Genomic DNA, 21,731 nt, shown 5'->3' on the forward strand with positions numbered 1-21,731 from the left:
ACACACACACACACACACACACACACACACACACACACACACACACACACACACACACACACACACACACACACACACACACACACACACACACACACACACACCAGGGTTTAGATTGACACTCTGTGTCTGGAAGTAGTGCAGACTGTTAAACTGCCATTCAGACACCGTGACTGACACACAGCCTCCTGGGAACCAGAAACAGAACCTCAAACGAACTCTCCTCAGATCAGCCGGCCAGCCTGCCTGTGAGGCAACAGCTGTCTGGGTCTAGACTCCAAATCACACCCCAAACAGACAGAGAGACAAACATGGCTGCTGTGCCCTGCCTCACACCACTAGGGTGTCACTATCTTCAACACCACATCTGTCAGTGCTTAGCAATGTAACTTGAGTTGTCACAGTAACAACCAGCATAAAACAAGAGGATATTTAATATGTACAGTTGTCTGGACATATCAGCCATGAATACTGCCCTGAACTCCAAGCCTGTATCATACCTCTCTGCTGCTGTTTGTCTGGCTGCCCTGCTGCCAAGGTGTCCTCATATACACATAAAAATGTAGGGCAGACCTGCTCCTGACCTGTAAAAGTTAACTCCTGTTGGGATTGTTGACTTCATATGAACCCACACAGAGCCCAGTAAATGGGCAAGAGGCACCTAGCCAGGCAAAGAGACACACTGGTCTGCAAATAATGAATAGTCTAGCTTACTCTGGGATGCCTGTCCTCAGAAAGAAGCCATCTCTTAGCCTAGTCCCAGATCTGTTTGTGCGGTCTTGCCAACTCATATGCGTAACACTGGCCATAGGAGTCGGCAAGACAGTACACAAAGATTTGGGACCAGGCTAGCCATCTTTGTCAAGGCCAGGGGTTTACACTGTGTCTATCAGGTCAAAAGGAAACGGACCCACAGGCCAGGGGCCCGCGGTGCTACGGTGGGAATGCACAGGGTGTTTGCTTGTTCAATTGCCATGTAAAGCAGGAAAGAGTGCAGCTTTTAACAATCGCTGCCCCGGACAGGAACAATGCACTGTGGCATTTTTTTGTGACTCACAGAGAACACATTTTACGCTCTTATCAGAGACAAAAGAGTAGGAACTGACTTTCAACAACCTGAGCAACAATAATGACGAAGATGGAAAATATCCTAATTCCCATAAACAGGTTGGTTTGCACAGTCTTCCAGCCAGAGAATGTGACCCTGTGTACCATTGGAATCTGGCTGGCCCTGTATTCACAAAGAGTCTCAGAGCAGGAGCGCTGATCTAGGCTCAGAGGGGTATACTACAAAGCGGGATCAATAAGTTAGCCAGCTAACTTTAATAAACAACCAGAAATAACTATTGATTTTCTGGTTTATTATGAAAGCTAAATTTAGTTATATGTGTTTTTTGGTTGTCGAATCAATTAGACCATGCCCATTTCAATCTTATCTTTCTACAAAATAAGAAGTTATTTCAGAATATTTAGGCAAGTTAGCTGGTTGATCCTGCTTTGTCATCAAACCCTCAGGTCTCCTCTGTCCATATAAACATATTCATTATCATCTAAAAAGGTGAAACTGATCCAATCAAATGTATTAATAAAGGCATTTTTTACATCAGTAGATGTCACAAAGTGCTTATACAGAAAACCAGCCTAAAAGCCCAAACAGTGGCTAGAAGAAAACTCCCTGGATCAGAACTCCTACTCTGAAACGCTTTATGAATTCAGGCCCAGGCAGTAATGGTATAATACATATTTGAAGCGATGACAGTTATGGTATGATACATGTTTGAAGCGATGACAGTTATGGTATGATACATATTTGAAGCGATGACAGTTATGGTATGATACATGTTTGCGAGTAAAGACAGATTTGTAACTAGACCACTCTCACATAAGCTCCTATGATGCTCTTCTTGGCCACGACGAAGATGAGGCAGACAAAGATGGCTGAGCCCAGCATGCTGACGGCACACACCAGGGGGTCCGCCCGCTCAGTCTTCTGACGACATAGGCGGGTGGTGGCCGCCCCGATCACCACCCCCAGCAGCCCCGTAACACACGTGATCGCACCAAAGATCAGACTGCACAGAGACCAGGGAGAGAGGTAAGAGAGAAGCAAATACATTTCAGATCACGAGAATGAATTGTTATTGGACAGCAAGAGGTTATAAATTAATCAGATCAGGTTAATAAAACGGAGAACTCAAGAGTAAACTCTGACCTGTCCTTGCTGCTGCAGATGTCTTTAGTGCAGGCCTCTGCTGTCTTCTGTACCACCTGAGCCCTGAACAGGTAGAGAGGGATCCACATGCCAAATGCCCCCGTGGCAAACGACACCGCAGCAGACGCCAGGGAGGAGAACACATAGCTACGGCTAGAAGGGAGGAACACACACAACACCATTTAGATAGTAATTTATTTACCTGCAGTATGCAATCTCAGATGCTGAAGGACAAAAGGAAAGGATCTAGCAGTATTCTCTCTCGGTCTCGCACTCTAAACCACATAGATAAGAAAGGTACAGCAGATGAATGGAAGTTAACTGAGGTTTTACTTCTTGGCCAGGGCCTTCATGTCACAGAGCCAGGAGGTGCGATGTTTGATGCGCCCTCCTAGCTGGTCAGCATGCCCTCTTTTTGGCTCAGGCACGAAGAACAGGATAAGGGTCCCTGCTGTCATCCCCAGCACTGGAGATACCTATAGACACAACACAGTGGCTTATGTGGACAGGCATCCCATACTGAAACCTACAGACAGAACACGGTGGCTTATGAGGAAGTTACTGTGCCTGTAAGAATACCAGATACATATAAAGGCACAGATACAGGATAGCTATGTAAGGAAATCTGGGAGGGATGTCTGGTACCTACTTTGCAATGTCAAAATAACAAGTGCTTTTATAAGTGCATGTTGAGTGACTGCAGAGCGGTTGCATTGTGTCTTGCGATATGCTTGGTGTCCTGTACAAGCCCTCTAGGTCTGATAGTGTTTAGGAGAGGGAGTCTTTTTCCTCTCTGAGAGCTCAGTTCTTTTTTTGTTGATCCCTGCCTACAGACAGAAACTAAAACAAGAAGCTCCCGCGCTGAGGTCTGTTCAACGCTGGTCCGACCAATCTGATTCCACACTCCAAGACTGCTTCCATCACGTGGACTGGGATATGTTCCGTATTGCGTCAGACAACAACATTGACGAATACGCTGATTCGGTGAGCGAGTTCATTAGAATGTGCGCTGAAGATGTCGTTCCCATAGCAACGATTAAAACATTCCCAAACCAGAAACCGCGGATTGATGGCAGCATTCGCGTGAAACTGAAAGCGCGAACCACTGCTTTTAATCAGGGCAAGGTGACTGGAAACATGACCGAATACAAACAGTGTAACTATTCCCAGGCAGACTAAATCACTTTTTTGCCCGCTTTGAGGACAATACAGTGCCACTGACACGGCCCGCAACTAAAACATGCGGACTCTCCTTCACTGCAGCCGACGTGAGGAAAACATTTAAACGTGTCAACCCTCGCAAGGCTGCAGGCCCAGACGGCATCCCCAGCCGCGCCCTCAGAGCATGCGCAGACCAGCTGGCTGGTGTGTTTACGGACATATTCAATCAATCCTTATTCCAGTCTGCTGTTCGCACATGCTTCAAGAGGGCCCCCATTGTTCCTGTTCCCAAGAAAGCTAAGGTAACTGAGCTAAACGACTACCTAAACTCACTTCCGTCATCATGAAGTGCTTTGAGAGACTAGTCAAGGACCATATCACCTCCACCCTACCTGACACCCTAGACCCACTCCAATTTGCTTTACCGCCCAAATAGGTCCACAGACGATGCAATCTCAACCACACTGCACACTGCCCTAACCCATCTGGACAAGAGGAATACCTATGTGAGAATGCTGTTCATCGACTAACAGCTCGGTATTTAACACCATAGTGCCCTCCAAGCTCGTCATCAAGCTCGAGACCCTGGGTCTTGACCCCGCCCTGTGCAACTGGGTACTGGACTTCCTGACGGGCCGCCCCCAGGTGGTGAGGGTAGGCAACAACATCTCCACCCCGCTGATCCTCAACACTGGGGCCCCACAAGGGTGCGTTCTGAGCCCTCTCCTGTACTCCCTGTTCACCCACGACTGCGTGGCCACGCACGCCTCCAACTCAATCATCAAGTTTGCGGACGACACAACAGTGGTAGGCTTGATTACCAACAACGACGAGACGGCCTAGAGGGAGAAGGTGAGGGCCCTCGGAGTGTGGTGTCAGGAAAATAACCTCACACTCAACGTCAACAAAACTAAGGAGATGATTGTGGACTTCAGGAAACAGCAGAGGGAACACCCCCCTATCCACATCGATGGAACAGTAGTGGAGAGGGTAGTAAGTTTTAAGTTCTTCGGCGTACACATCACAGACAAACTGAATTGGTCCACCCACACAGACCGCATCGTGAAGAAAGCGCAGCAGCGCCTCTTCAACCTCAGGAGGCTAACATTGAGTGGCTGCTGCCAACACACTGACTCCACTCCAGCCACTTTAATAATGGGAATTGATGGGAAATGATGTCAAATATATCACTAGCCACTTTAAACAATGCTACCTAATATAATGTTTACATACCCTACATTATTCATCTCATATGTATACGTATATACTGTACTCTATATCATCTACTGCATCATTATGTAATACATGTATCACTAGCCACTTTAACTATGCCACTTTGTTTACATACTCATCTCATATGCATATACTGCACTCAATACCATCTACTGTATCTTGCCTATGTACCATCACTCATTCATATATCTTTATGTACATATACTTTATCCCCTTACACTTGTGTCTATAAGGTAGTAGTTTTGGAATTGTTAGCTAGATTACGTGTTTGTTATTACTGCATTGTCGGAACTAGAAGCACAAGCATTTCGCTACACTCGCATTAACATCTGCTAACCATGTGTATGTGACAAATAAAATTTGATTTGATTTGTGTGATATGTGCCGTTGCAGCTACTAGTCTCTCTGGCAAGCCTCTATTATCTCCATCATCTTTTATAAGACTCACTGCATTGAGCACACACACACACACACACACACACACACACAGACAGACAGACAGACAGACAGACGGAGAGCGAGAGACAATGAGAGAGAGAGTGTGTTTGTGGGAGTTGTTTGTCATTAGGCTGGGTTGCCCACATGAAAGAGGTGAGAATACACACAGTACTCATGGAAGAAAAAACAATTCTGTCTGCCAGATTAAATCCACCGCAATATTTTTTACAACTTGTTGTAGAGGCACATCCGTATTCGGAACCAGCCGGCTGATGCAGTATGTGTGTGTGTTTGTGCGTGTCTGTGTGTGTGTGTATTTGTGCGCAACTGCCTGTGTGCATGCCTGAGCACGAGCGCATGAGCATGTTTTCATAGGATTTTTTCATGTTCTCCAAATATATAATATCTGCAGCAGTCTTACCACATAATTCAGTATAGAGGACTGTATCACTGCCTACGGAGGTGTTAGCAGTAATAAAGACTTCCTCTGCTCTGTCACATGAGTATTCCATCTAATGCTATGATACATCCTCAGTACCACAGTCAGTCCTGTAGCACCTCAGTGGATCGCATGAAGAAGTAAAGTACAAAACCAGACAGAATCTCAAATAACAGGTTGTTTTTCACAAGTTCACACTTGCACATTCTTGTCTTATTATCATATGATAATTAATTTAAATGAAAGCGGGGCCTTGTAAGTCACTATGGCCTCCGACCCTGACGCTATGCCAATGGAATACCTTGCTGTAATCAAGAGGTCAAGGGTTAGGTTGCAGGTCCTAGTCGGTCTTTCCTGCCAAGAGTGTGAGGGTTGGGAGGGTTAGGCCCAGTGTATGAGGGTTAGCTGTCCTCACCACTACTCCTAAATCCTCTCTATCCATCAATCTTGAGAGTTAGAGGGTAACTATTCAGAAACTCTATCTCACTATAGTACTGTGCATACCTTAACTATACACCCCTTTCCTGCCCAGTATGTGAAGGTAAGGGGGTTAACTATTGAGCAAAGCCGCTATCTATCTCTCCCTCCCTGTTAGTTCTCTACCTTCTCTATAACCCCCTCCATCCATCCCTCCCTCCACCCCTCCAGGAAGGCGGCCAGTCCTGAGCAGCTCCGGGGAGTGGAAAACAAGCGGAAAGCGGTGCAAAGTGTTTTTTCCTTAAAGCAGGATATGGCTTCTGGTAAGAAAGGCTTTTCATGTGTTTGTTGTTTTTCTCTGTCCGAGCAATGGCAGACTGGAGGTGATTAATCATATTGTCTGTCTGTCTGTCTCTCTCTGTCTCTCTCCGTCTTGTTTTATTGGAGGGTCAGAATGACAACTTCGACTGGAACAATCCTCCTGTCCCTCCTTCCCCACGACACTTAGTTTTCCAGACATGTCCCTACTCCCTCAAAGCAACGGGACACATGGATTTTCCATTTACCCAAGGCAATAGAGCAATAGAAATATTTTATATGTTGATGTTCTGGAAGGGATTGTAAATGCCCTCCTTAAAATGTCCGTATAACATTCAGTCCTTGATGATTGTTTTCAATGTCAGACGACTTATACATGTTAATGTGAGGAGGAGCTGTCACATAAGGACTTTAACTGGTCAGACTCACGGCAGAGGCCTCCTCCATGACTACTGGTATGGGCTGTTGTAGGATCTGTTAACTGTGCTATTGACTGTTAAAATGTTTTGGTAAGAGTCCTAAAAGTGTTTCAATTGATCTATGCAATAAAATGATGGGAACAGGAGTTCTAAGGCTCTAACAAACCTAACACAATAGTAAACCTTAGCGCTGGCGGTAGTATTATAGGTTTGGGGGTGTGTCAGAAATATTATAGCTATTTTCAGAAACAGAATTATGGGCGCAGTAGCTGGTGGTGGCACGAAAGGGCTGGGTGTTGATGAATAAACAAGTTGTGGGTGTGTCGAGGCTTGGCCCCTCACTGGCCAATCAGAACATAATCCATGGCTAAATATGTGGTTGCTTCAAGTTGTGTATTTACAGTCTTTTATGTACTGCATTGTCATCAACTCCTATTCGAATGTTAGTCTATTATAGAATTTTTACATTTTAGTAATTACATTTTAGTAATTTAGCAGATGCTCTTATCCATAGCAAGATACAGTTAGTGAATGAATCTTAAGATAGTGTCTTGCGAAAGTATTCGGCCCCCTTGAACTTTGCGACCTTTTGCCACATTTCAGGCTTCAAACAAAGATATAAAACTGTATTTTTTTGTGAAGAATCAACAACAAGTGGGACACAATCATGAAGTGGAACGACATTTATTGGATATTTCAAACTATTTTAACAAATCATAAACTGAACAATTGGGCGTGCAAAATTATTCAGCCCCTTTACTTTCAGTGCAGCAAACTCTCTCCAGAAGTTCAGTGAGGATCTCTGAATGATTCAATGTTGACCTAAATGCCTAATGATGATAAATACAATCCACCTGTGTGTAATCAAGTCTCTGTATAAATGCACCTGCACTGTGATAGTCTCAGAGGTCCGTTAAAAGCGCAGAGAGCATCATGAAGAACAAGGAACACACCAGGCAGGTCCGAGATACTGTTGTGAAGAAGTTTAAAGCCGGATTTGGATACAAAAAGATTTCCCAAGCTTTAAACATCCCAAGGAGCACTGTGCAAGCGATAATATTGAAATGGAAGGAGTATCAGACCACTGAAAATCTACCAAAACCTGGCCGTCCCTCTAAACTTTCAGCTCATACAAGGAGAAGACTGATCAGAGATGCAGCCAAGAGGCCCATGATCAATCACTCTGGATGAACTGCAGAGATCTACAGCTGAGGTGGGAGACTCTGTCCATAGGACAACAATCAGTCGTATATTGCACAAATCTGGCCTTTATGGAAGTGGCAAGAAGAAAGCCATTTCTTAAAGATATCCATAAAAAGTGTTGTTTAAAGTTTGCCACAAGCCACCTGGGAGACACACCAAACATGTGGAAGAAGGTGCTCTGGTCAGATGAAACCAAAATTGAACTTTTTGGCAACAATGCAAACCGTTATGTTTGGCGTAAAAGCAACACAGCTCATCACCCTGAACACACCATCCCCACTGTCAAACATAGTGGTGGCAGCATCATGGGTTGGGCCTGCTTTTCTTCAGCAGGGACAGGGTTAAAATTGATGGGAAGATGGATGGAGTCAAATACAGGACCATTCTGGAAGAAAACCTGATGGAGACTGCAAAAGACCTGAGACTGGGATGGAGATTTGTCTTCCAACAAGACAATGATCCAAAACATAAAGCAAAATCTACAATGGAATGGTTCAAAAATAAACATATCCAGGTGTTAGAATGGACAAGTCAAAGTCCAGACCTGAATCCAATCGAGAATCTGTGGAAAGAACTGAAAACTGCTGTTCACAAATGCTCTCCATCCAACCTCACTGAGCTCGAGCTGTTTTGCAAGGAGGAATGGGAAAAAATGTCAGTCTCTCGATGTGCAAAACTGATAGAGACATACCCCAAGCGACTTACAGCTGTAATCGCAGCAAAAGGTGGCGCTACAAATTTTTACTTAAGGGGGCTGAATAATTTTGCACGCCCAATTTTTAAGTTTTTGGTTTGTTAAAAAAGTTTGAAATGGGAATGTCTGTTGACTGCTTTGCTGCTCATGATATTTATATTTTATATTTTCCTGTGTTTTATATACTTTTCCACACCATAAGGTTAGAATAATAATGTGAAATTGTGAATGATTATAATGCCCTTTTAGTGTAAGAGCTGTTTGAAAAGACGCCTGAAATTTCAGCCTGTTTTGGTGGGATGGAGTTTTGGCCTTCCATGTTGACATCACCATGCGGTAAATGACTTAATAGACCAATAAGAAAGAGAGTTACAAACCTCTCTGCCAATAACAGCAATTTTTGCGTTTTCCCATTCTCACTCAGACCACTCCCAGACAGTCCTACTAAAATTCTTGCTTGAGAATTTGCTCTCTGCTAAGAAGGTATTTTTGTTTATTTTTGACCATCATAATTGAAAACAATCACATTAAGGTACTTAATTGTCACCCAGAAATGATTTGATATGGAGATAAAAACAGCTACATTGGACTTTTAATAAAACATTGGTTATAGGCTACTGATTAGACTACTGCGCCTCAGCTGGCAAAATGTATACCATAACCAATTGCGTTACCGCTAAGACCAGCATTTGGTGAGTCTTAAATATCACCAGTAGCACTGCTTGAAATTGGCACAATGGCATACGTTTTAAGGACACACCTCAAATATTTACACACCTCCCTCAGCACAAGCAAGCTGATATAAGACAGGAGAATCGCAGAGCGCTGGCTTTTTACAAGTCGAAATTGCTAAAGAGCTTGCATTTGACACTAGCGCCGCCTTAACAGAGCCCCTAGTGTTTCAATGGTGGTGATGTAGCAATAAAGAAGCACCATGACAAGAAATATTGATCTTCCATGGTTAAATACATAATATGCATACAGTGGGGCAAAAAAGTATTTAGTCAGCCACCAATTGTGCAAGTTCTCCCACTTAAAAAGATGAGAGAGGCCTGTAATTTTCATCATAGGTACACTTCAACTATGACAGACAAAATGAGGGAAAAAAATTCAGAAAATCACATTGTAGGATTTTTAATGCATTTATTTGCAAATTATGGTGGAAAATAAGTATTTGGTCACCTACAAACAAGCAAGATTTCTGGCTCTCACAGACCTATAACTTCTTCTTTAAGAGTCCTCCACTCGTTACCTGTATTAATGGCACCTGTTTGAACTTGTATAAAAGACAACTGTCCACAACCTCAAACAGTCACACTCCAAACTCCACTATGGCCAAGACCAAAGAGCTGTCAAAGGACACCAAAAACAAAATTGTAGACCTGCACCAGGCTGGGAAGACTGAATCTGCAATAGGTAAGCAGGTTGGTTTGAAGAAATCAACTGTGGGAGCAATTATTAGGAAATGGAAGACATACAAGACCACTGATAATCTCCCTCGATCTGGGGCACCCCGTGGGGTGAAAATGATCACAAGAACGGTGAGCAAAAATCCCAGAACCACACGGGGGGACCTAGTGAATGACCTGCAGAGAGCTGGGACCAAAGAAACAAAGCCTACCATCAGTAACACACTACGCCGCCAGGGACTCAAATCCTGCAGTGCCAGATGTGTCCCCCTGCTGAAGCCAGTACATGTCCAGGCCCATCTGAAGTTTGCTAGAGAGCATTTGGATGATCCAGAAGAAGATTGGAAGAATGTCATATGGTCAGATCAAACCAAAATATAACTTTTTGGTAAAAACAATACTCGTCGTGTTTGGAGGACGAAGAATGCTGAGTTGCATCCAAACCTACTGTGAAGCATGGGGGTGGAAACATCATGCATTGGGGCTGTTTTTCTGCAAAGGGACCAGGACGACTGATCCATGTAAAGGAAAGAATGAATGGGGCCATGTATCGTGAGATTGAGTGAAAACCTCCTTCCATCAGCAAGGGCATTGAAGATGAAACGTGGCTGGGTCTTTCAGCATGACAATGATCCCAAACACACCGCCCGGGCAACGAAGGAGTGGCTTCGTAAGAAGCATTTCAAGGTCCTGGAGTGGCCTAGCCAGTCTCCAGATCTCAACCCCATAGAAAAAGTGGGAGAACTTGCACAATTGGTGGCTGACTAAATACTTTTTTGCCCCACTGTATGTATGCCAAGCGGAAACATAATTTCCTCTTTATGACATGGCTCATTAAGGCACATAATTCCAGTTAAATCCAACTAATTTAGTCAGATTAATTACCTCATGTTGCTCAAATGAGTTTTGGATTTAACAGTATTCAGTTTGCTATTATTGGAGTTCTATAGGGTATTTGGTGGGCCAAATAATTGAAGCAAGTTTCTCTTTGTGGCAGGCCCCAATGCACCTCCTCCCTACAAAGAAACCACTAAGAAAGAGACTGTGGCCAGGTTAGAGAGACCCTGTTTTGTCATTAGAGTGGGATTTTATATGTCACTGGTAGGAAGGACCCCAGGGACCCAGAGGCTAATGGAACATTAACGTGTTATCAGCCACTGAGATCGGGGTCAGGAGCTTCTATAAGCTTTGGGCTTTTGTCCCAAATGGCAACTTTTCCCCCATTAAGTGCACTACTTTTGACCAAAACCATATGGAACCTGGTCAAAAGTAGTATACTAAATAGGGACGAGGTTGCCATTTGGGACACACAAACCTTGCACTACCATAAAATTCAACCCTCTCATTTTGTAGTGTTAACGTTGGTAGTCATCTTTCACTCATCCATTCAGGGTTTCATTAAGTCAAGCGATGCCTTATCAGGAGTAACCAAGATGGCCAAGGCAGATAAACAGAGGCATGATGTGTTTGTGTGAGTGGGTTTGTATACAGTATGTGCACGAGTGTATGTGCATTTCCTTAAGCCCCCCTTCTCTGTCACTGATGTCACTAGTAAACCCCCTCACCCCTGCCCCATACTATAGGCTCCCTGCAGAAGTGTGTGCGCCAGGAGAGGACATGACGATGATGATGCTGATGACAATAAGGAGGATGATGAGGGTCATGATGTCATGATGATGATGCTCTTGCCCTGCCCTATACTGCAAAACCCCATCTAGAGAGAACATGTTACATGCTTACCAGACCGCTCGCGCGCTTGCGTCCGTGTGCGCCATCACGTGTTGATTTTGTCCACTCACACCAGACGTGATCAGGAGACGCAGGTTGAAATATCAAAACAAACTCTGAACCAATTATATTAATTTGGGGACAAGTCGAAAAGCACTAAACATGTATGGCAATTCAGCTAGCTACCTTGCTGTTGCAAGCTAATTTGTCCTGGGATAAAAATATTGGGTTGTTATTCTACCTGAAATGCACAAGGTCTACTCCGACAATCAATCCATAGATAAAATGTTAAACTGAGTTTGTTTCTAGTAATCTCTCCTCCTTCAGGCTTCGTCTTCTTCTGACTTTATATGGCGGTTGGCAACCAACTTTAAGGTGCATTACAGCTACCAACTGGACTGGAGTGTGGACCTCAGTTCATCTTTCAATCACCCACGTGGGTATATGCTCCTAAAAACCAATGAGGTGATGGGAGAGGCGGGACTTGCACCACGTCAAGCGTCACAAATTAGCACCTGGATACGCAGACGCTCGTTGACGCATGCGAGCAGTGCAATGATTGAATAACATGAATGTGTACATTTATTTTGCAACACGAGCGGTGTGGTCAGCATGCAAGGATTAGGTGATGATGGTGGTCTTACCCTCAATGCCCAGTGCCAGTCTCCTGCAGCCTCCTTTGCACTGGAGCCCAGGATGTAGCCTAGCCCGCTGGAGGAAACAAAGAGAAGGAGACAATAGGTAAGACATTTCTGCCTGGATAAAGAATAAGAACAATCCAATAAAACCAACCACAATCTACACTATAGCATTCAAAAGACCTTTTCTTTCTTAGATTTTTGATCACGGTCTCTAACAAAACGGCTGAGTAGAGTCATAGAAATTCACAATTTACTCCAGAATGACCCACTAAGGTAGACAGATAGATAGCCCTTGCACTTGATAGCAGAGCAGGCATCCCCCAGTTGGATGGCACACAGAGAGACAGAGAGAGAGAGAATTCAAATAGGAATGAGTTTCAGAAGGAGCACAGCACACACACATTCTAAGATATTTGATTAATCCCAATTATGAAATGTCATACAACGTGCTCTTCCTGATGCACTTTTTCCCTACTTTTCCTGGCATTGTTATTTGTTTTGGCTGCTGTCTGACTTGCCGGAGGTAAATTATTAACAAGCCCCCATGTTGGGATGATGACCTCAGCCCCATGACTTGGTGAGAGGCTGTCTGAGTGGGGAAGTGTCTGACTTTCTGTCTGTCTCTCTGTCTGTCTGACTGTCTGTCTGATTCTCTGTCTCTCTCTCCGAGACGTCAGAAGTGGGGAAGTAGTCTGGAAAATCTAGACCTAGACAACAGCAGTGACTACGTCTGGGATTAATGACGGACACTCTTGCTAACTTCGAAAAAGGAAAAAAAAAAACAGACAGACAACTCCCACAACAAATAACAAGTTTGGGTAGGAGCGGCTTAAAATGTCCGTGGGATGTTTTACGTTAGGTCAACAAGCTGATAAGGCAGTGATGTAGGAACGCTGCATATCCCAACTCCGCCTTTCCCTCTATGCCAAACTGACGTTGTTAACATACAGACGCGTTGTTTTACATACAGACCACATTGGTACATTGCGGGAGTCAACCCATCTGTGTAGAGAGTTGTACTCTGCTGTTATGTCTGAACTGTCGATGGTCCCTCTAGGACACCTCTGTCAGGACGGCTGTCCTCACTTCTGAGTCATCAGCATGTCTGCATTTGTCTTCCACGTGAGACACACTCACATACTGGGTGGAAAAGAAACATTCTTCTTGTGGTATGAATACATTCAGAACTGATGAATCAGAATCAGACTGTTGGATACTGTCACTAAGTGACCTAAAGCTCTGTTGTCTTTTGTTTCACTCTCAGCCTCTGTATATGATGTTTATTCTCTGTTAAGAGGCTTAACGAGTGTGTAGTGTTAGATTGGGTTTGGGTCCTTGATGTGGACGGGATATGATGCTGTCACTGATCAAAGCCCCAGTAGCTGCTTGTCTGTCACTGTGCGAGTGCGTACGTGCAGTTGTGTGTTTACAATGCGTGCAGCCAATTTCTCATGATGCCTTGTGTCTCTGAAATTGTCATTTTGCCACACAACACACAGACAGATAATACAAACGACATGCTATTATTCACCCAGTCACACCGTTGTCACTCTATTTATCAATGCTATCAGAGTCCAGTCTGGTTTCTGCATCGGTCATTAATCTAGGTGTGTTTTTCAAAGAAGGGCGTGTGCTTCTTTAACATACAGTAACATGTCAATACAATGACAGTTAAGTAAAGTTGTCTGACTGAATTGATCTTTCATTTGTCAGCCCCTCACCGGAAGAATGTGTGACTCCACCTGAAGAACGTATTTACTTCATTGATTTGATCAACACATGTCATCAGGCAGAAGGTGCTCTGTCTGTTCCACAGTGGAATATTAACATAACCACATGTTCTAAAGGAATTGACCCTAGATCAGATTACATCAAACCCCCTCTATTCCCGAGCTAAACCCTTCAATAGCAGATACGTGCGCGCGCACACGCCAAACGAATCCCTTCAGTAGCAGATAACATCACCGTATTTCAAGGACAAAGACAGAGGGCTCACTTTTCGGGCTGCCGTTAAAACCAGCGCAATTGTCAAAAGCACGCGCTTGTTTGCCATTTCGACCTGTTAAAATTGCCGCTCTTCTATTGTCAAACCCTAGCACCAGGTGGGAGGAGTGACAAATATCTGAGGTGGCAATTTCAGTATGCGCCGGTTGGGATATTTATGACCACCCAAAAGTTGGTCTTAGTGGTATAACGCGGTTGGTTATCGGATGGAAACGGAAGCGCAGTCAATCCAATGTCAAACAAGATAGATATGCTTTTTGTACCCATAAACCTATTTAGAAATTTAGAAACATATGTTTGTTTCATTTGATTAAAAAAAACATCCACAGCGTCCCCTCCTCTCAATTGTATTTTTTTCTGTCATTGCCCAATGCATTTGCAAAGTAGTCAAGACTATCGATAAAGGGCTTGGCCTGTGAGACCGCTTTGAAATAAATCTTAAAAGATCAAGTTTGGCAGCAGCAAAACAGTGAGCGGACATCCTCTTGTTATTTATGTATGCTGTACATTATTTTAGCCATCTCCTGTTATTATATTGTAGGCTGTATGCCTATCATGGAAAGAGATGAGATAATCAAGTGACACTTGTATTTACTGTAGAAATATTTCAGTTATTTTCCTGTAACAATTGCTTATTTTCCAATTCATTTGATTTAAAAACAAGCCCTTATAGTAAGCTACCCATACCTTACTATCACGAAAGCTGGTTCTACAGAAATGTGTCTGGTGTCTTTCTTATCCTGACCATGCATTAGCCAAGTAGCCTATCCATCAAATGTTACAAAATGGTCTACTCTTGTGGCTTTTGCAGACATGCCTTTTGCATTATTCACAATTCACATAGGCCAACCTGCAGTGCATACTCCATTAGGCTTGTATCATTCCCATTTCTAAAGAGCGCTTCTTATCCGGTTAACAAAGACGAACATTGGCTATTCAAAATCACTCGTTACTGTAGCCTATGCTATTTAATAAACTGTAGTATTAATCCACAATGGACTAGAACAAAAACATTGATGACAACACAAAGATTGTCAATAACCTACAGAACTTGAGACAAACGCATACAGTATTAAGCCATGGAATGCCTTGATTGGGTAGTCACACCTACAACTTGCATATTCATCAAAAAAACAGCCCTTTCACGCCACCACCAGCTTTTGCGCTCGTAATAACGGCTATGAAAATAGCTCAAATATTTCTGTTATACCAACAAAACCTATAGCGTTTCTGTCAGCGCTTAGATTTACCATTGCGTTAGGTTTGATAAAATAGAGCCCAGAGGGTATAGAGAGGGAAGATAATCAATGAAGGCAAGACAGGGCTGTTCTGATTGACATGTTTAGATGGGGAGATTATCTGATAAAACAGCCAATAGGATCCTGATTTGCTGAAGTGGATGACCCCTTCAGATGTCCATGTTAGACCATTTTGTCCCCATTTCTCCAGCTTTGAAAAAAAGTACATTTAGTCCTATAAGGATGATGAGTTACTGATGAAAGAAGGATGTTCCCTTGTTGTCAATATCTGATATCAATATCAACTATGTTTGAACCTATTGCTGTCTTATTGGAAGTGTGGGAAGTCTACGTTTATACTGGTCTGTTTATACTGGTCTGTCTGTACATGTTGGTACCCCACTCGTCCCATAAAACCAGAATTGGGCATCCGCCATCTTTCTATTGTATCAGGCTCCTTGACTTGGGCGTCTCCCCCCGACCCAACATTCCATGTCACGCACACTTCTACTTCCTCTGTTCCCAGAGCTCCTTGGGCCAGGAGACTGTGTGTTGACGATTAAGACCATTAGGAGGGATAGATTGATGGATGGTCTGGAGCAGCCAACAAGGCCATACAATCGGGTTCTTATCAGCATATTAGGCTTTCAAAAGGTTATGAAAGATTCAATGGGCCTCTCTGTCTGGAGGGAGTGCAGACTCACGCAAACATAGGTGCGCGCATACACGCACACAGAGGGACAGGACGGGGAACTAGGGGGGGGGGAAACAGTCTACATTGTCGTGCTAAACTGATTAGTGCTCCAGAAATAACAGTGGAACAGGCTCAGGCAGTACATTGTATTTCCACTGAGTGATAGCTAAATCATTTTATCAGAGTCCACCCAGAGAGTGTTTGGGAAGTTCCACACCACCACTAAAACTCATACAAGCATGAAAAATACTATCACCCCTCTCGCTCTGGGGAGGTAGGGTAGGACACCCAGGTTTTTGTCACTAATGGCACCCTATGCTCTGGTCAAAAGTAGTGCACTATACAGGGAATAGGGTGCCATTTAGGATGCAGCCCTATACTCTTCATAGGCCAAGTCTATAGATTAGGCTATTATGGTTAACTTGAGGGGTTTTACTGAAGGGGGAACCCATTTCCTGTAAACCCTGGGGTCACTTCCTGGAAATGGTCACAACAACCCTGGTAAAGATAAACAGTCAGGGGGAGAGTGCTATAGGATGTTTGTGGGCTCTTTACTGAGGCCCAACTCTTTCACCTCCTATTGTTTCTGTTGCCGAGCGATATCAAAAGGCTCAGCATACCATCCTCCTCAGAGGAAACATTTATGTTCTTTCCTGTCTGTCTCTCCAACTGCATTCAATCTGCCATCGATACTATTAGTTGACTGCATGTAATGTCATATTGGAATTTCAATAATAAAGGATTATAGTGTTGCTGGTTTCTCTTTCAAGCACTTCAATGACAGAGCAAGTTTAGCAACTGGGAACTTTTCCTATGAAATGTTGATTTTTATTTATTTTATTTTATTTCACCTTTATTTAACCAGGTAGGCTAGTTGAGAACAAGTTCTCATTTGCAACTGCGACCTGGCCAAGATAAAGCATAGCAGTGTGAACAGACAACACAGAGTTACACATGGAGTAAACAATTAACAAGTCAATAACACAGTAGGAAAAAAAAGAAAAAAAAGGGGAGTCTATATACATTGTGTGCAAAAGGCATGAGGTAGGCGAATAATTACAATTTTGCAGATTAACACTGGAGTGATAAATGATCAGATGGTTCTGTACAGGTAGAGATATTGGTGTGCAAAAGAGCAGAAAAGTAAATAAATAAAAACAGTATGGAGATGAGGCAGGTGAAAATGGGTGGGCTATTTACCGATAGACTATGTACAGCTGCAGCGATCGGTTAGCTGCTCAGATAGCAGATGTTTGAAGTTGGTGAGGGAGATAAAAGTCTCCAACTTCAGCGATTTTTGCAATTCATTCCAGTCACAGGCAGCAGAGAACTGGAACGGAAGGCAGCCAAATGAGGTGTTGGCTTTAAGGATGATCAGTGAGATACACCTGCTGGAGCGCGTGCTACGGATGGGTGTTGCCATCGTGACCAGTGAACTGAGATAAGGCGGAGCTTTACCTAGCATGGACTTAATAATAATATATAATAATTGTAGATGACCTGGAGCCAGTGGGTCTGGCGACGAATATGTAGCGAGGGCCAGCCGACTAGAGCATACAAGTCGCAGTGGTGGGTGGTATAAGGTGCTTTAGTGACAAAACGGATGGCACTGTGATAAACTGCATCCAGTTTGCTGAGTAGAGTGTTGGAAGCAATTTTGTAGATGACATCGCCAAAGTCAAAGATCGGTAAGATAGTCAGTTTTACTAGGGTAAGTTTGGCGGCGTGAGTGAAGGAGGCTTTGTTGCGGAATAGAAATCCGACTCTTGATTTGATTTTCGATTGGAGATGTTTGATACGAGTCTGGAAGGAGAGTTTACAGTCTAACCAGACACCTAGGTACTTATAGATGTTGGAACCATCCAGGGTGGTGATGCTGGTCAGGCGTGCGGGTGCAGGCAGCGAACGGTTGAAAAGCATGCATTTGGTTTTACTAGCGTTTAAGAGCAGTTGGAGGCCACGGAAGGAGTGTTGTATGGCATTGAAGCTCGATTGGAGGTTAGATAGCACAGTGTCCAAGGACGGGCCGGAAGTATATAGAATGGTGTCGTCTGCGTAGAGGTGGATCAGGGAATCGCCCGCAGCAAGAGCAACATCATTGATATATACAGAAAAAAAGAGTCGGCCCGAGGATTGAACCCTGTGGCACCCCCATAGAGACTGCCAGAGGACCGGACAGCATGCCCTCCGATTTGACACACTGAACTCTGTCTGCAAAGTAATTGGTGAACCAGGCAAGGCAGTCATCTGAAAAACCGAGGCTACTGAGTCTGCCGATAAGAATATGGTGATTGACTGAGTCGAAAGCCTTGGCAAGGTCGATGAAGACGGCTGCACAGTACTGTCTTTTATCGATGGCGGTTATGATATCGTTTAGTACCTTGAGCGTGGCTGAGGTGCACCCGTGACCGGCTCGGAAACCAGATTGCACAGCGGAGAAGGTACGGTGGGATTCGAGATGGTCAGTGACCTGTTTGTTGACTTGGCTTTCGAAGACCTTGATGCAGAACAAACCGAACATTATATAGTAGTGGTATTATGTTAGCTACATTTGTATCTATCTTAAAATGCAGATTCATTGACACGATTATCACATCATATGAACTAATAGGGCGATGTAGGTAATGCTTCAAGATGGACAAAAGTAAAATGATTGAAAGGACTGCAGCTAGATATAGCCTAGCAATGGCCTCGCTCTGTGCGACTCTGTGAGACTGCAGTGTGTTTCTCATTCACATAGCGTCTCTCTGTGTGTCTGACTGGAGCTGCTTCTGTGTGAGATGGGAACAAAACAATGTCCTGCCGCATCATTCAGCCGCATCCCCAGCAGAGGTTTTGAAGCAGTGCACTGTGGGGACTCTCCACAATAAATAAGCCTAAACCCTGGGTGCCGCTCTGCTCTGCACCACATACATCCATCCTTCCACCGAACGGGACCGCATTCATTTTTTAGCACTCCGCTGCTTTGTTTGTTTTCTTCCTCCTCTCTGTTTTCCAACTGAATGAACTGAAAAGGCCAGAGCTTTGTGCTTAATAGCCCTTACTATCTAAAAAAAGACTCCCTCCATCCCTTCCCCTCTGAGAACGTCTCTCAGCTATTTCATAATCTCTTCTTTATTTAGATCTATCTCTTCTATTTCTTCCCTTGTTTGCCTGGGTGGGTTTTGTGTCTGTCTGGGTGGGTAGAGACAGACACAAAGAGGCAGACTGGCTAGATGGGGATGTCTGCTGACCTTCAGAGAGAAAGGATAATTTCACTGATAAACTTTCAGTCAAATTCTATTCGCCATGCCTTCCTCTCCTCGATTCCTTTCCCCTGAATGTCTGCAAGCTGACGGTCTGTCTCAGAGAGCTCAGCTATTGATATTCAGCATGCATTGGAATTCAAAGAAGGGGGAAAAGACAATGCCCAACTGACATATTCTACATTGAATAGAAAATATTCATTTCAAAGACAGACCATCATCACTATCACCATTCACCTCCATTTCCTGTGACAGGTGAGGCCATAGAGATGTTATTATCTCCATATTGTGACTATAATCTTATGTTTGGGGGGGGTTGTTCTAAGGGACCACTCACCTTCCCAGGGGGATAGCCAGGTAGAAGACAGAGAGCATCATGGTTCGGCTATTATTAGTGAAGAGGTCTCCGATGATTGTCGGAGAAATGGAGGAGTAGCTGGATTCACCTATCCCCACCAAGCCTCGGGACAGGACGAACAGCCAGTAATACTGCAGAGCGAAGAGAGCAGTACGAGGTTAAGGAAAGATATACAGATCTATCTATACACAGATGTTGCTTTATAACAGAACATGGACCTGGAGATAACATGACGTTTTGGGCTTCAATGTGCCTTAACCATAATTTACTCGGGGGTACGCTAATAGTATGGCTGACCCTGTGAAACACCTTTCACTGCACCTATCCAGTGTACTGTTTCTGACAATACAACATATCTTTCTTTTAATTTCTTATTTTTATGTTGTTATGTGCTGTGTCATGTTATGCTACTCATTTTTTTTAAAGGAAAATAAAACATTTTAGTCACAGAAGAAATCCACTCAGATTTACTCCGAGCCACATCACAGAAGAACACAGCTTCCTCCATGTTGTCGTCAAATAGATGTGTTCCTCTCCTCCACACTTCCCTTTTCCCCCTGAATGCTTACTCAGCAGTGTAGCATGTTCATAAATCTGTCCGTGTTACTGTTAAAATCATGCTTACCAAACAAAGAGAACATCAACAAGATATAAGAGGGTGGTGATATGGGCTTTAGAGGCGCTGGAACAACCCCGAGTTCCTTAAAAGGTACCGACACTGTGCCAAAACTATATTAAACTCGAAAGACACCGGTGCTATTTTTCAGGGTCACTCAAATGTGGGAGCTAACCTTTGCCCTCGGTTAGCTGTTTTATAGTAGGCAGAGACAGGAAGACAGAATGACACCCTCCCTTTCCCTCTAAACCACCTGGATTAAAACGTTGATATAAATAGCCATCTGACAAGTTGTTATAAATGTTCCTGTTGTCACATCCTTTAGTGACGCTCCATGATAGAAATAAGAGTCGTCCAACACAGACTATCTCCCCTGAGAGACTTTCATACAATTCCTATGACTCTCTTTCTGTTTTTATCCTCCTCTCTGTCTCACTCGCTCTCTCTTTATTTTTCACTCACACATTTTATCCTTGCTTTATCCTCCCTAGCTACACATAGTGGGTCCAGTAAGAGGGGATGTATGGGTATAGTATGGTTATTAACACTGGTGATGGGAGAATATGCTCAGAGGGGATCCCAGATGATGACATTAGTGTCTGATGCAGCGTGGAGAGAAAGATTGGAGAAAGAGAGAGAAGAGGAGAGGAGGAAAGAGAGAGGAGGGAGAGGGGGATGGGTGTAGAAGGAGAGAGAGAGAGAGAGAAAGGTGGATAAAGAGACAATTATGGATAGAAATGGAAAGAGAAAGAAATGCAGGGAGAGAGAAATGCAGGGAGAGAGAAAGAGAGTGAGAGAAAAATGGGTTGGGGTGACAATGGATTGGGGAGAGAACGTGTTTTATCAGAAATGTCAAATTTGGTTCCACTTTCTGCGGAGCGCTCCGGTACCTGTCAGTATTCTGACACAGAGACATGCTGTGAAAGCATCAGTCCACTTGGCACAGCCTGTCTACCCTGTCTGTCTCTCTTGTTATTGTGTCAATGATGTCAAGACCAGCACCTGTGAAATGTCACCGACTGCGATATCTTTACACTGACTGACTGGAGGCTTTTCTGCCCCAACACTGGAATCTGCCTAGCAACAAGAACCACAACTCAACATATAAATATCAAGAAAATAAAGCTATTATCAGAAAGGTAATGCTGTTATTTCTGTCAAATAATGCATCTAAGTACAGTACACAGCAAAGGTGTAACGGCAGATCTCCTCTTCGTCCGAAGAGGAGTAAGGATCGGTCTAAGACGCAGCGTGGTAAGTGTCC

At 43.8% G+C, this 21,731-nt stretch overlaps 1 protein-coding gene across 2 annotated transcripts in view; it reads right to left on the reverse strand.

Moving 5' to 3' along the window:
* The window catches only part of spns2 (SPNS lysolipid transporter 2, sphingosine-1-phosphate), a 141,605-nt gene that overhangs the window by 35,182 nt on the left and 84,692 nt on the right, over positions 1-21,731 (reverse strand). For both annotated transcript variants that reach the window (XM_035781343.2, XM_035781344.2), the window contains exons 4-8: positions 19,831-19,982; positions 12,316-12,382; positions 2,546-2,688; positions 2,213-2,365; positions 1,883-2,072 (exon numbers count right to left, since the gene is read on the reverse strand). In XM_035781343.2, the coding sequence (XP_035637236.1) occupies positions 1,883-2,072; positions 2,213-2,365; positions 2,546-2,688; positions 12,316-12,382; positions 19,831-19,982 (705 nt within the window). The remainder of the gene's footprint in view (positions 1-1,882; positions 2,073-2,212; positions 2,366-2,545; positions 2,689-12,315; positions 12,383-19,830; positions 19,983-21,731) is intronic.

The sequence above is a fragment of the Oncorhynchus keta genome, chromosome 11 (assembly GCF_023373465.1).
Source record: "Oncorhynchus keta strain PuntledgeMale-10-30-2019 chromosome 11, Oket_V2, whole genome shotgun sequence".
Classification (NCBI taxonomy): Eukaryota; Metazoa; Chordata; class Actinopteri; order Salmoniformes; family Salmonidae; genus Oncorhynchus; species Oncorhynchus keta.